At 38.2% G+C, this 16,978-nt stretch overlaps 1 protein-coding gene across 50 annotated transcripts in view; it reads right to left on the reverse strand.

Moving 5' to 3' along the window:
• Positions 1 to 16,978, reverse strand: part of TRIP12 (thyroid hormone receptor interactor 12) — a 154,159-nt gene that overhangs the window by 96,987 nt on the left and 40,194 nt on the right. For all 50 annotated transcript variants that reach the window (XM_060410455.1, XM_060410452.1, XM_060410447.1 and 47 more), the window contains exon 2: positions 8,079 to 8,225. In XM_060410455.1, the coding sequence (XP_060266438.1) occupies positions 8,079 to 8,176 (98 nt within the window). In that variant the 5' untranslated portion in view covers positions 8,177 to 8,225. The remainder of the gene's footprint in view (positions 1 to 8,078; positions 8,226 to 16,978) is intronic.

The following is a 16,978-nucleotide window of genomic DNA, read 5'->3' on the forward strand; positions in this document are numbered from 1 at the left end:
GTCGTTTTCACATCACACCATGTCTCCCTTCTCCCAAAGATGAAGAAGCTTCCATCTGACTGAGCAAAGGTCAGAACTGAAAAAGATGGAAGGAACATCAAAAAACGAATATTTAAAAAGGCATCCATACTGGTTAATCAGGTAGAAGAAATGAAGAGAACACACAACTATATGGGCATGCTGCACTGAGGAGAACTGAGGGAAATAAATGGTCTGGTGTAGATGTTTAACAGCTCTGATAGCTACCAGGTGCTGTTTACAAATATTCCACTTTCTTTCCAGGCAGACGGTAGGATAATACCTGCCAAACCACCTGGAAGTTACATGCTGCCATGTAACTTGCTCTGGTCAAGGGAACATGAGTGGAAACGGATCACCTGAGGGAAGCCTTGGACAGCCAGAAAGCAATTCAGCACTTTCTCTTGTCACCAGAGCAGTGATACTCAAATACCTGAAGTGCGGACATGGAGCAGGGCCTGCAGGCAACCCAGGAGGAACAAATCCAATGGCCAGATGACATGCTAATATTTAGGAGCTGTCTGTTACCGCAGCATAATCCCTGTAGCATACCAGTTTAAACTGGGCTCTATTTCAACTCTGCCGTCACTCCAATCACCTTTTCACGACCATGTCCATTAAAGAAGTGACACTTCTGCACTTACAAATGCCAATGAAATAAATCCCCTTATCTCAGCACTAGTATTTGTTGAACACCTACTACTTGGGAACAAAGTAACAAGAGAAACAAAAAAGAACTAAAATCTACTCTGGAAGTAACTAATGACTCTACTTTTGAAGTAAAGACAAACATGGCTGAGGTGTACCCTATGTTTTACAAGTGCTTCCTCAGCCTTCGAAGCCCACATCCATGAGGCCATTATTAGAAATATCTGACTTCAATAACCACCTACATGCCAATTTCCCTTACTGAGCTGGAAACTGCTTGTTACAAAGGCTATTCTACTCTCATTTTTATAACTGCTATCTAGCATGTTGCATGATGTTCTACAAATGGATGAATACCATCTTACACTGTTTATACTGCCAAGAACACTAAGGCAGGACTTGTTAAAACTCTAAAGCCAAAAAAGAAAAAGAGGCTTTATTAAAATAAGGCATGCATATCTCCACAATCAAAAGAGTTAGAGAATCAAGCCTAGAGAAAAGATTCAGCACAGATCTGAAAAACTAAGGAATGGAAACTAGTCAGAACTTTAATCACACATACGCTAATACATTTGCTTTTCTCTGTCCATCTTCTTCCATAAATAAGACAGGAGACATACAGCTGGCAACTTCAGATTCACACCTGCCCTTTGCAACCAGAAAGGCAAACACTTCCAATTTTTCCCAGCTTGGATCATGTGACCACCCTAGTGTCATCCCTGAACTCAGAATAAATGACTGTAGATTCTCCCAGCTTCGGCAAAAGGCAATGGGTAGATCCTTGGAAATAAAGCTATGACAAACATAGACAGGGTATTAAAAAGCAGAGACATTACTTTGCCAAGGTCTATATAGTCAAAGCTATGCTTTTTCCAGTAGTCATGGATGGATGTGAGAATTGGGCCATAAACAAGGCTGAGCAACAAAGAATTGATGTTTTTGAACTGTGGTGCTGGAGAAGACTCTTGAGAGTCCCTTGGACTGCAAGGAGATCAAACCAATCAATCCTAAATCAGTCCTGAATATTCATTGCAAGGACTGATGCTAAAGCTGAAGCTCCAATACTTTGGCCACCTGGTGTGAAAAACTGACTCATTTGAAAAGACCCTGATGCTGAGAAAGATTGAAAGTGGAAGAAGGGGACGACAGAGAATGAGATGGTCAGAAAGCATTCCAACTCAATGAACATTAATCTGAGCAAACTCCAGGAGATAGTGCAGGACAGAGGAGTGGCATGCTGCAGTCTGCAGAGTTGAACACGACTGACTTAGTGACTGAAAAACAATGGGGGACCTGGGGCAGAGTAAAATCACCGTGGAAAAGATTAACTATCATGCAAAACACATGGGTGAAGAACTGAAGGATATCATTACACAAGAGAAAGCGTTAAGTGACTCAACCATGTCCAATTCTTTGTGACCCTCATGGACTACAGCCCGCCAGGCTCCTCTGTCCATGGAATTCTCCAGGCAAGAACACTGGAGTGGGGAGCCATTCCCTTCTCCAACGGATCTTCCCGACCTAGGGATGGAAACTGGGTGTCCCACAGAGCAGGCAGATTCTTTACCATCACAGCCACCAGGGAAGCCCTAATCTCAGATGAATAAATTAAAAGGTCAGTTCTCCTGTATAGCGGGGTTCAAAGGGACATAAACAAAATAGGAAAACTTATTAGTACATTTACATCAAGAAGTACTCTCACTCAGCTCTCACTTCTTACACCTATTTTTCTAGGGTTTAACATCTCATTACTGAAGAAACACCAATAAAATGAAATTAATGTAATCTTTCCATATCAAATTAGCAGGAAAATGGAAATGGAAATAACACAAACAGAACAATGAGAAAATGCACTTTTTTTTCCTGATGGTGATAAGTAAATTGGAGGGCAAAAGATTTATGTGAAATAAGTTGACTATAAAAAACTCACTGACGAAGCAATTTCATTCCTTGGAACATATTCCTTGAGAGATACCAAAACTGCAAACATCTAAGCACAAGCAAAAACTTTTCCCACTGCAACCATCTAACTATCCAAAACATGAAAATTAATAGTGGAAAATACTGCACATTGATTTAGCAAATCATGTGACCATTTGTAAACAACTGCCAAAAAATCCTAATGATAAGAGGAAATGTTCATGTTGGGATATTGAGTGGAAAAAATAGTAGGATCTAAAAGTATTTACAATGGAATCAGCTACATGCTAAATGGTGCTTTAAAGACAGATACGGAATTCTCTAGAGGTCCAGTGGTTAAGACTCCTTGCTTCTATTGCAGGGGGCACAGATTCAGTAACTGATCAGGGAACTAAGATTCCCCTCACCAAAATAAAGACAGATAAAAGTCAAAACAGACAATCTCTGGATGATATTTATTTTCTTTTTTGTGTTTTTCTGTATCCCAACCCTTTGAAATAATTTTTTAAGCTAAATATTAATACAAATCTGTATCTTCTATAAAGTTAACCCTGGCTTTGAAAACTCCCTGCTTTGCAATGTTAACAGAAAACAATAACCTCTAGATCTCATAATATATTACTCAGTAATCAATAACTAGTAAAACTCTGCAGACAAATTTTGTAATGGGAGTGCGAAGGTGGAGTGGGTTGGATTCAGGCATTTCTTCACACCATTAAAAAAAAAAACACTGACAGAACTGAGAAGAAAATTTTATTCTGGGAGAAAGCAAAGGAAGAAAAGAAACAAAGAGCTGATATACCTGACTACCTAAATTTAAAATCTACCATAAATTAGTACTAGAGCAAGTAATAAAAAATAGTAGCCTATCTCTGTAGGTTGAGTCCCTTTTCATAAAGGGTTCTAATAAAAGAACATCCTCAAAATTAAAAGAGAAAAGGGACACTAAGACAACTCACAAAATATATAAAAATGGCCATTATGTGGGGAAGACCTTCAACTCTATGGTAACCACAGAAACAGTAACTTTAACCAAAGGAATCCCTTTTCCCCACAAACTTCTACTAAAAATGGTATGCTGTTTGACCAGGATTTGAAGAACTAGGCAGTCTCACAAAGTGTTACTAGGAGTATAAATTGGTTTAATCAAAACAAGAAAAAAAAAACCAAAGTGATTTAATCTTTCTGAAAGACAATTTAGCATTCTGTTTAAAAAGTCTTCAGGGACTTCCCTGGAGGTCCAGTGGTTAAGACTCTGTGCTTTCAATGCAGGGGACATGGACTCAATCCCTGGTAGGGGAACTAAGATCTCAAATGTCATGCAGCACCAAAAATAAAAGTCTTCAAAATAATTCATATCCTTGGATCTTATGAACCTATTGCAGGAATCTGACAATAAAATCAGAATCATACTCAAGTGTGATAGGCATGGAAGTAATATATTTTACAGAAAAAAAAGGAGGGATAATTCAAATCATGGAGTAGAAATAGGAACCATCATTATCTCTGGGTAAAAAGATTAAATTTATCTTAATTCTTTAATTCTCCCGAAGCATCCAATTTTCTGTTCTCATCATGCTGTGTTTTTATAACAAAGTCAAACAAACCTTCATTACAGCAACCTTAACTGAGGTTGCTATAAAACTGAATTCAATCCTACCACTGACATTTGAGAAAAACAAAAAAAAATGCTAATGAAAATGCTAATTAATGGCCAAAATGGAGGGATAGCCTGCAAATACCTGTGCTAGCAGTGGGAAGGCTAGGTAATATCTCTCAGAGCAAGCCCACACACAAGTAGAAGAGATGAAGGATTTCCTAAAGAAGAAAGAGAACACACAGAGAGGAACAGATCAATGGTAGCCCAACAAATTATGGAAGAAGGGAGAAGAGAAAAACCACAGAAGAGGGGGAAGATATCTACTTTCATTAGGAAGAGAGATGAAGAATGGGTGAAAAACAACAGAGGGAATAATCAAGAGAAAATAAACATATCCCAAAGATCCAAGTTTCTTTTACCTTATGGATGAACTAAACCTTTTCTTCTTTAGGCAAAAAAAGGTAAGTGACCTTGATTTGGGAAAAAGACAAAGTGGTCACAGAAAGGAAGCTACACAAAAAAGGACACATTCACCCAAGTCGGGAAGGAAACAGAGCAAATCAAAAATGAATGAAGTAAGAAATTCTAGGAGGGAAAAAACTTAAATTCTAAACTCAAAGAGTTGAAAACCTTCAGTTGTAAGAACTTCACGCCCTCCTCTAAGTCTTTCATCATCTGGATCAAGTGGTTTGTGCAATAAGAACAGCTGGCATAAAGAAGGGAATCGGACAGGAGAGTGAAGCAGTCCGGAATCAAGCCCTGTCTCTGCACAGCAGCTGTGTCAAGCTGAGCAAGCATCTATAAAACAGGGACTTCATATTCGCTAGCACACCATTTCTGTGAGTCTCAGAGTGAAAGAACATGTAGATCTGCTGGAGTAGATGCTGTTATTGTTGCCACTGTTTCAATCACTGGACCACTGTGAATACGCCCACAAGACCAAAGCCACTGTGTTTTGGAAACGAAAGTCACAATAATAGTAGTATTTTACTTAGGAAAACTAGGCAACAGGAATCAGGTTAAAAGAATGGAAAATACAGTTACAACTGCTCTCTCCCAATTAATGCCAATCCTCTCACTCCCCAACATCCCTGGAGAGGTTTCTCAGAAGTTACATAACTGGTACTACAGCATACTCCATTGGGGCTTCACAAGTCAGTCTGGGGTTTGAGGTCCCTTCCAGTCCTAACAATCTAGCACAAATAAAAGTATCAACCTTGCTAAAATGGCAAACTGAGATTCAGATGTGCAAATATACTCTCATTTGCATTATTAGCCAAAATGATTAGACTTTTTGGTGGAAGTTCCAAATTCCTACGTAATTATACTTCTCCCCATAAAAACAGGAAACACCTAAGCAATCAATATTACTAAGTGAAGTCACTCAGCCGTATCTGACTCTTAGCGACCGCATGGACTGTACCCTACCACGCTCCTCTGTCCATGGGATTTTCCAGGCAAGAGTACTGGAGTGGGTTGCCATTTCCTTCTCCAGGGGATCTTTCCAATACAGGGATCGAACCTGGGTCTCCCGCATTGTGGGCAGACGCTTTACCGTCTGAGCCACCGGGGAAGTCCCAATATTACTAAATTATGGTATTAACCACACTAGACATGAAGACTTTAAAAGTCATGTTTTTACATGATTTTTAAAGACAGGAAACAACACATATGATACTAGACTTTTGCATACTATTTTTGCCAGGAAATATTTCTTGAAGACATAAAAGTTGAAATCATGACAGATGAAATGAGGCTGCATTACTGAAAGGGAGGAAGGATTCCAAGTTTTAAAAAAACTCTTAATTACACCTTGCTTTATGTATTTTGGCATGTTTCTGCCATTCCAAAGAAACTTAAATTTCATTATTTTCCATCAATTGAGCAGTTATCATTGACTGGCTTAAAGCACATAAACTTTAGGGAAAGATCCATTCTACACATCTAATTGAATTCAATCTTGAGCACAACTTCACTATTAAAGCCAATGCATCTTAATCAACTAGAATTAACTGTGTCTATTTGTTTTCCACTCACATTTTTAAATACATAATACAAGAGAATATTTAAGTAATTTTCCCTATTACTGACGTGCAAGAAAGATAATGGTGCTGAAACATCACTGGATTTACAAGTAATATACTGTGTGATAGTGCAAAATGTTCGTCAATCATATCAAGAGTCTAAGCATAACCTGAGGATTAATATGTACAAAACTCCATTTGAAAAGTACAAATAACTTATATGTTTATGCATGCACATCTAGAATGACTCAGCGGGTAAAGAATCCGTCTGCGATGCAGGAGACACAGGAGATGTAGGTTCGATCCCTAGGGTGGGGAAGATCCCCCTGGAGAAGGAAATGGCAACCACTCCAGTATTCTTGCCTGGGAAATATCACGAACAGAGGAGCCTGGGGAGTTATGACACAAATGAACCACTAAGCACACGCACGTGCTCGCACATGGAGGAATGGGTCAAGGCTAGCAGTGATTCTAAGTGGACTGTGAAAACAGGACGTTTTTCTTTATGCTTCCCTGTATTTTCCAAGTTCTCTAAAATATGTAACATTTTTGTAATGGGGGTTGATATTTTCTAATCAGCAACATAAACAAAGTATGCCGCTTTATTTACATTTAGATTTACATTTAAATGTAAATGTAAAAAAGCAAAAAATTTAGAACAAAACTCTGTACTAAACATTGTTCTAAAAGTTTAACATACTGTAATACTGAAATTAACTAATAACCCTGTAAAATAAGTATCCTCACTGTATGGACTAAAAAAAAAAACAAAACTGAGGTTTTCTGAAGGATATATAACAAAGGACACACAGCTATTTCGCAAGAGACAAAAATTACACACAAACTGTCCTAGCCCAATGTCCAAATGTTCAACCACTAAAATAGCCTGACATGAGCAAGATGTACTTTGATTTCTTTATATTTGACATTTACCTTTTATAAATATATAGAATATTTATAAATTATATATAAATTTTATATATATTTTACTAGGCAATATACTGGAGAAGGAAATAGCAACTCACTCCAGCATTATTGCCTGGGAAATTCCATGGATTCTGGTGGGCTACAGTCATGGGGTCACTAACAGTTGGACATGACTTAGTGACTAAACAAGACAATATATACATGATAATGCCTCAAAATGCTGCATAAGGTAACCTTATTAGAGTTTAGCCACAATCTACTTTAATCTATGATGCACTGGAAAAGTAGGTCCAAGCAAATCTGAGTATGTTATGCATAAAATGAGAGTACTTAGCTAAATGAGACATGGAATTCAACATGCAGCAGAATGTATCTGATTCTTCATATTACCTCCTATATAGCGACTCCAACTAAAAAAGACCCAACTCAACATCAAACACTGAGAATGGATATGCTAACAGACAATCTCACCAGCCTGTCAGCATCCATGTGTTGTCAAAAAACAAGATGAGGAAAAAACTCAAAAGCTAGGTAACAAAACTCAAGATCTTAAAACAAATGAAGGTTCCTTTCAAATAAGGTAAATAAACCAAGTCACAACACACATGAAGGAAGGGATCACAAATGGTTGAAAGGTATGTTGTAGCCTGTGTATAAGACAGTGAGGAGAAACAAGAGGCCAACAAAGCATGATGTGCCACATGGTAACAAACCAGAGATTCAAGTTTTGATAATGACTGAGAACTATTTCTTGAGCCTGCGGGTGCGGGTGGGGATGATTAAATAATCACTCTGAATTCCAGTTTTGTGCTACCTAGCTCAAAAATTGGAAAAGAAATTCCCATTTACAGTGAACCATTTAAGCTCTGGTCCACATAGTGAGGTTTTAAAAGAACTTTCTTTAATACCAGTTTCTTTTCAAATTACCATTAAATACATACCTTCCTCCTATCGAGTCGTCTTGTGGTTGGGCCCCGGCAGTGTTCCTCTGTGAACGTCGCAGTGACCCCCCTGGATTGTTATTAGGCCGGTTGGACATTGGCACCTCTCTCTTGAAGGGACATACCCTTTCTAGACACTACCATTCACTAAAAGGGAAAAAAAGAGAAAAAAAAAATGTCAACTATACATGATACAACACCAAAAATGAAGGAACCGTAAAAGAGGAAACTCTATATATACAGTTTGATCAGACAGCCTTCACCAACGCTGCACTGTCTTAAACTCTGAAGTCCGGTCGATTAAGGTGTCATAAAGTGTTGCTCAGTCATGTTCAATTCTTTGTGACCCCATGGACTATAGACCACAGGCTCCTCTGCCCATGGGGATTTTCCAGGCAAGAATATTGGAGTGGGTTGCCAGTTCCTTCCCCAGGGGATCTTTCCAACCCAGGGATCGAATCCAGCTCTCTCCACATTGCAAAGTCTTTACCACCTGAGCCACCAGGAAAGCCCCATAAACTGTCAGGACTACATCAAATTCAAAGCATTAAGTCCAGAACCCACCAGCTAAAATCTACTTGTATTTCTCCTGGAATGGCCAAGAAACTCCCAATTCAAAAAAAAAAAAAAAAAAGTAGAAATCTTTGTTTCCACATTTCTAGTCAAAGAAAGGGGCATTGCATCTAAAGTCATAACACCTTGGCTGAAGTCGTGTCACAGAACAGGACACGACTAAAGGAGTCTGCCTTTGTACAATCCACAACCTCTAGCCTCAGATTCCCCAGCCACAGAATAGAAACAATATACGCCATGGGTACTTCACAGTACTGCTGTGGCCAAATGAAACCACGAATACAAAGGAAATGGCAAAGCTGTAATATCTTAATGGAGAAACCAAGAAAAAGCAGCTTAAGTACAGTAAACTGAGAAATGGCCCCAGATCACCTGGATTTCAACATCAGCTGTGCTGGCTCTGACTCCAGACAAGAAACTTGCCCTCTAGATTTGTTTACCTCTTCTGTAAAATCAGTTATCATCTACTTCAGGGAGATGTTAGCAATAAGAAATTTGTGAACATCGTTTGTAAGTGTAATAACAATTTAGCTCAAAACAGAGTTCTTAATTTCTTTGAACTTTTTATCTTTCTATAAGAAACTAATACACAGGGAAAAAAGCTGATACTCAAAGAAAATAAGTTTAGCTGATAAAATAGGTCAAAGTTACTAGAGAGAGATAAAAAACTGCAATTTTTATAAGTCAAATCTGACACTATTTTTAAGTCTCCAGTCAAATTCCAAGTACAGTTCTTCAGTTAACTTCTATTTATTGGGGAGGGAACAGAAGGACTAATCATATGACATTACAAGAATTGTGCCAAAAGGAATATAAATTAATCAAAACTCCATCTATTCCTGGATTTTAAGAGATTTCCATCCACTGTAACAGCAAAGTGGGTTTTCTTTTGAGTCACATACTGACCCAATTCAGTAGAAAAGGGCTATTTCTATCACACATTACCACACCACCAATTAATATACTAAATAAACTTTGGTCAGAAGGTTCAAATTACTAATAGAATTACTCTCAATTTTATAAAGAAAAAAAGAAAATACTATGCAAACATTAAAAAAGAAAGAGCAAAGTTCAATTTACATGAACTGATGGAAAGGTCGCTCCCAGATATGCTACAGGAAAAACAGTATAATTTCCATCTATGTGTACATATAAATAAATAAGCTGGGTGACAATATACACCCTTGATGTATTCCTTTTCCTATTTGGAACCAGTCTGTTGTTCCGTGTCCAGGTCTAACTGTTGATTCCTGACCTGCATACAGATTGCTCAAGACGCAGGTTAGGTGGTCTGGTATTCCCATCTCTCTCAGAATTTTCCACAGTTTATTGTGATTCACAGTCAAAGGCTTTGGCATAGTCAATAAAGCAGAAGTAGATGTTTTTCTGGAACTCTCTTGCTTTGTCCATGATCCAGCAGATGTTGGCAATTTGATCTCTGGTTCCTCTGCCTTTTCTAAAACCAGCTTGAACATCAGGAAGTTCACGGTTCATGTATTGCTGAAGCCTGACTTGGAGAATTTTGAGCATTACTTTACTAGCATGTGAGATGAGTGCAACTGTGCGGTAGTTTGAGCATTCTTGGGCATTGCCTTTCTTTGGGATTAGAATGAATTGACCTCTTCCAGTCCCATGGCCACTGCTGAGTTTTCCAAATTTGCTGGCATACTGAGTGCAGCACTTTCACAGCATCATCTTTCAGGATTTGAAAACAGCTCTACTGGAATTCCATCACCTCCACTAGCTTTGTTCATAGTGATGCTTTCTAAGGCCCACTTGACTTCATATTCCAAGATGTTCTGGCTCTAGATTAGTGATCACATCATTATGATTATCTGGGTCATGAAGATCTGTTTTGTACAGTTCTTCTGTGTATTATTGCCACCTCTTCTTAGTATCTTCTACTTCTGTTAGGTCCAGACCATTTCTGTCCTTTATTGAGCCTATCTTTGCACGAAATGTTCCCTTGGTATCTCTAATTTTCTTGAAGAGATCTTTAGTCTTTCCCATTCTGTTGTTTTCCTCTATTTCTTTGCATTGATCGCTAAGGAAGGCTTTCTTATCTCTTCTTGCTATTCTTTGGAACTCTGCATTCAGATGCTTATCTTTCCTTTTCTCCTTTACTTTTTGCTTCTCTTCTTTTCACAGCTATTTGTAAAGCCTGCCCAGACAGCCATTTTGCTTTTTTGCATTTCTTTTCCATGGGGATGGTTTTGATCCCTGTCTCCTGCACAATGTCACGAACCTCATTCCATAGTTCTTCAGGAACTCTATCTATCAGATCTAGGCCCTTAAATCTGTTTCTCACTTCCACTGTATTATCATAAGGGATTTGATTTAGGTCATACCTGAATGGTCTAGTGATTTTCCCTTTCTTCAATTTGAGTCTGAATTTGGTAATAAGGAGTTCATGATCTGAGCCACAGTCGGCTCCTGGTCTTGTTGTTGTTGACTGTATAGAGCTTCTCCATCTTTGGCTGCGAAGAACATAATCAATCTGATTTCAGTGTTGACCATCTGGTGATGTCCATGTGTAGAATCTTCTCTTGTGTTGTTGGAAGAGGGTGACTGCTATGACCAGTGCATTTTCTTGGCAAAACTCTATTATTTGCCCTGCTTCATTCCACATTCCAAGGCCAAATCTGCCTGTTACTCCAGGTGTTTCTTATTTCCTACTTTAGCTTTCCAGTCCCCTAGAATGAAAAGGACATCTTTTTTTGGTGTTAGTTCTAAAAGGTCTTGTAGGTCTTCATAAAACCGTTCAACTTCAGCTTCTTCAGTATTACTGGTTGGGGCATAGACTTGCATTACTGTGATATTGAATGCTTTGCCTTGGAGACCAACAGAGATCATTCTGTCATTTTTGAGATTGCATCCAAGTACTGCATTTCGGACTCTTTTGTTGATCATGATGGCTACTCCATTTCTTCTGAGGGATTCCTGCCCGCAGTAGTAGATATGATGGTCATCTGAGTTAAATTCACCCATTCCAGTCCATTTTAGTTCGCTGATTCCTAGAATGTCGACGTTCACCCTTGCCATCTCGTTTGACCACTTCCAATTTGCCTTGATTCATGGACCTGACATTCCAAGTTCCTATGCAATATTGCTCTTTACAGCATCGGATCTTGCTTCTATCACCAGTCACATCCACGACTGGGTGTTGTTTTTGCTTTCGCTCCATCCCTTCATTCTTTCTGGAGTTATTTCTCCACTGATCTCCAGTAGCATATTGGGCACCTAATGACCTGGGGAGTTCCTCTTTTGGTATCTTATCATTTTGCCTTTTCATACTGTTCATGGGGTTCTCAAGGCAAGAATACTGAAGTGGCTTGCCATTCCCTTCTCCAGTGGACCACATTCTGGCAGAGGGTGAAGAGGAACTAAAAAGCCTCTTGATGAAAGTGAAAGAGGAAAGCGAAAAAGTTGGCTTAAAGCTCAACATTCAGAAAACGAAGATCATGGCATCTGGTCCCATCACTTCATGGGAAATAGATGGGAAAACAGTGGAAACAGTGTCAGACTTTATTTTTTTAGGCTCCAAAATCACTGCAGATGGTAACTGCAGCCATGAAATTAAAAGACGCTTACTCCTTGGAAGAAAAGTTATGACCAACCTAGACAGCATATTCAAAAGCAGAGACATTACTTTGCCAACAAAGGTCCATCTAGTCAAGGCTATGGTTTTTCCTGTGGTCATGTATGGATGTGAGAGTTGGACTGTGAAGAAGGCTGAGCACTGAAGAATTGATGCTTTTGAACTGTGGTGTTGGAGAAGACTCTTGAGAGTCCCTTGGACTGCAAGGAGATCCAACCAGTCCATTCTGAAGGAGATCAACCCTGGGATTTCTTTGGAAGGAATGATGCAAAGCTGAAACTCCAGTATTTTGGCCACCTCATGGGAAGAGTTGACTCATTGGAAAAGACTCTGATGCTGGGAGGGATTGGGGGCAGGAGGAGAAGGGGACGACAGAGGATGAGATGGCTGGATGGCATCACGGACTTGATGAACGTGAGTCTGAGTGAACTCCGGGAGATGGTGATGGACAGGGAGGCCTGGCGTGCTACAATTCATAGGGTCGCAAAGAGTTGGACACGACTGAGCGACTGAACTGAACTGCAGATATAAATTTAGAAGGTTTGCGTATGTATATATACGTATTATTTACACATTAAAAATTGGTAGAAATAAATTCATAAAACAGACATTGTTAATTTAACCCCTCCCCTCCAGCCTCATCACCAGTTTCACTTTCCATGGTTTCAGTTACCTACCTAATCAGCCATGGTAGAAAAATATTGAATTAAAAATTAGTATTCAATTATAATTTTCAAATTAAACTTTTCAATTACGATTTTCAAAGTAAAGTTTTCAATTTCAAATAGCTGGTGAAACCACATGCCATCCGTGTCTGTCCCACTCAGAATGTGAATCATCCCTCTATCTGCTGCGTCCACTATATATATGCTCCCCACCCATTAGTATAAGAAAAGCACAGTAGATGTACAGAACTCAGCACTACCTACAGCTTTAGGAATCTACTAAAGATCCTGAAATGTATCCCCCTGAAGATGGTACTGACTGACTCTGAGAAAGAGGACTGGGTCTGAGATGAAAGGAGTAATTTTTGTTACTTATGTTTTGAAAGCAATAAGGTAGGTCATTTGATTACAAACGTTGGGCTCTTGTGTCAAACTGCCTCTGACTGAGTTCAGATCTTAACTCTAGTATCAACAAAATGTATGACCTTGTATGGCTTCCCTGGTGGCTCAGATAGTAAAGAATCTGCTGCAATGCAGGACACTGCCTGCAATGCAGAAGACCTAGGTTTGATACCTGAGTCCAGAAGATCCCTTAGAGAAGAAAATGGCAACCCATTCCAGTATTTTTGCTGGGACAATCCCATGGACAGAGGAGCCTGGCAGGCTGCATGCAGTCCATGGGGGTCACAAGAGTAGGACACAAATTAGCAACTAAACCACCACCACCAAGAACTAAAAAAAGACCCATCCTATTTCAGAATTCATCCAGGAAGTTTTACCACTTCAAATGCCATCTCCATGCCATCTTGCCTGGACCCCCAACAGTGTGGACACAAGAAAACAGCATGATACTGTTTCTTGCACTTTGAAAAGCAAAGAAAACTGTTACTAAAGAGGTTTAGGAGATCTTACCTGCCTACTTTTGGCTATTAAATGCCTACTGTATGTCATGGCGCGTTAACTGATTCAAATGAATACAGAAGTCATACTGGTTAATTTAACCTATAGTTAGTAAAGTAACCTTAATAATGCTCCCAAAACCTTCAGAGTTTGTCAATCAGCACCAGGCGATTCACGGATAATTCTTGAAATTTAAGAGAGGAAAAGTGGCAAGTAAGAAGACATTTATCAAAGTGCTATCTACTTTTAAAGCATAAACTACTCTTTAAGTAAGGAGGCCAGGCTCTGTAAAACTTTGGAGTTTGAATTGCCCAAAAGTAAATATAAGAGTAACAAATAATACACACAAATCTTCCCCTCTGCCAGCTATCAACAAATTCAGAGACAGAAGGGACCCTTGGGGGTGATCAAGTTCAACGCTTTACATTACAGACAATTCCAGATGAAGAAAGTTCAAGTCATCTGATGAGGAACTAGTCCTCTGAACCCTGATATGCAGGCAACCTATCCCCTCTATAGAGTTCACTATGACCTGAAATTCTCAAAACTTAACTCTTTGGCTCCAGACATGAGCATGCAATAATTTCCTTCTTGCTATGTGAGTATTCTGTGCTGTCTTCACCAATTAGTATACCTACCACATTTTATTAATTAAATTTTAAAACACAAAGATAGAGTTACACTAATTAAAAAAAAACTACATTGCTGAAAATTGTTTTGACAAACTGAAATGAAAACGAACTCAAAGATTCCATCTTAATAGGCATCTCATATGGAGAAGCTAGAAAGTTCAAGGTTTAAGTCCAGTCTACTAATAACTCTTTCAAGTACTGAAATACATGAGTCTTCTAACCATGGATTATATGCCTTCACTTCAGTGGAAATAATCACCAACATTTTCTACATGAAACCTTTGACATTAAATCCTAAAGCACTGAAATCAAAGAGATGGCATATATGACTTTGATTTCAATAGAAAAAGCATAAAAACACTGATATGTTCAAGATTGAAAGCAAACTCATAGAACAGATAGATGGTTACCAGAAGCAGGCTACAGGGTGTGGGCCAAATGGGTAAAGGAAGTCAAAAGGCACAAAATTCCAGCTGTCAAGGAGGTTTTATTATTATAGGAATTTAATATACAGCATGATGATTAAGTTAATATTACTGTACTGTATGTTTGAAAGTTGCTAAGAAAGTAGATTTTGGAAAAAATTCTGTATATATGGTGATTGATGTTAACTATACTTTGTAATCATTCTACAATATATACAAATATCAAATCATTATGCTGTGTATCAGAAACTAATACGATGATGGATGCCAATTATACCTCAATTGAAAAAAAAAAAAAACTTGCCCTGCAAACAAACTCATAACTTTGTTCACATCTCTAAGCATCAACAATTTTACCCACAGTATTGATTAAATGGCATATGAATTTTATGTAAAAATGTATTTACCTCTCAGGCAAACAATTTCTTCAGGAAAAAAGAACTGTATTATTAATCTACATTTTAAAATTCATTCTCAAAGTTTCATAACAAGGACATTCTTTCAATAAAACTTCAACTGTAAACATTCTGGAAATTAAGTTTCCTTTAATTTCACAATTCAAAATCATAGAAGATAGGTCAAGGCTAGGGGAAAAAATTAACTCAAGTTATATAGTTAACTTGGTATATAGAATATATGGTACTTCTTCCTAGTCAAATGGCCAAGAGAGGAAGGAAAATAAAAGTTAGCATTTGTGCAAAATTTTTATCACATGAAGGAAGCTGGACAGACTGGGGAATATATCTCCAATTTAGTGACCAAGAGCAGTCATGTACAGCCCCAAACCAAGCTAGTACGTTTACCTACGTAACCACTATCACCTATTTGACAGGCAACTCTTAAACACTGAAGAAAAGTTCTATTATTTTCACAGTAAAGATAACACTTTTCTAAAAATCTAATATCCCACAGAGTATTTGTAGAAAGTTTTCAGCTTTCAGAACTGACACTTAAAAGGGAATTTTATTTATCCAACGTGTTTCCCCTCCCCACTCCCCAATTTCTTATGCTTTCATTTAGATATGGTCCTCCAAAGAGACTTTGTTTGGCTTCAGATTATAAAACTAGCGTTTAACAGCAACAGTAATTAATACAATTTCCACAGCACTTTATTCATTTGTTTATCCTAATAAACAAAATTTAAATGTGCCAATGAGTCTTATTAACCGTGCTGCTTATTATTCCTACTTTATAAATAAGGAAACTGCAGCATTACAAAATTAAGTTGCCTGCATTCAACAAGTATTAGCATCTGGACATGCAGGCTGCAAGGAACAACATCCAGAATTGTGGAGGTAAACAAACACACACCAGATCAAAAAGGATATGACTCACCACTATCTTAGGAGAAAGAACAGTAAGTTAAACATACCAAGAGCAGTATTAAACAACTCTACAGTAAAATGGAATGGAAGCCATCTTAGCTTTTAATAGAAATCACTATGGCTTAAGTAGGAAAAACAGCATTAAACACAACTATCTTTAAAATGGGAATGAATATCCTTTAAGCTTCCTTAAAAGCAAGGGATTAAGAGGTGCTGAGATACAGAAGTAAATAAAACAATCCGTGCTCACAAAGAGCTTATTACTGCTCTATATCCCCCTTACTCAACTATCCTACAGAAAGGCCGAGGCTCAAATCCTACCTCTGCGACTTAATAACAATAAGACATACAATATCTGACCTTCATCTCTGTTTCCTTCTCTGTTAAACTATAGAGATAATACTATTAGCTTAGGGTTTAGGAAAAGAACAATTATAAGGCTCTTGGAACAGCGCCTGACACATACAGCAGCCATTTAATGGTTGCCTAAAGTAACAATAAATGACTGGTGAATCTGGGGGAAAAGGAGGGGATTCACGAAGTCCAACATCTTGAATGAGAAAAGAATTAAAAGGAAAAAAAGAAAAGAAGTAGAGAAGGAAAAATAACCCCTGAAATTCTATAAAACCATTTAGAACTGTTTATATTTCACTCTGATTCAGGAAGGAGGTAATAAAAAAAATAATAATACATATAGCATAGTACAGTTACAAGTCAAATGTCAAACTCTTAGTAGTTTTATCTGAGAACAGTGCAATGTGGCTTATGAATCTTTAATGAAC

This window comes from Ovis aries, chromosome 2, assembly GCF_016772045.2.
Source record: "Ovis aries strain OAR_USU_Benz2616 breed Rambouillet chromosome 2, ARS-UI_Ramb_v3.0, whole genome shotgun sequence".
In the NCBI taxonomy this organism is placed as follows: domain Eukaryota; kingdom Metazoa; phylum Chordata; class Mammalia; order Artiodactyla; family Bovidae; genus Ovis; species Ovis aries.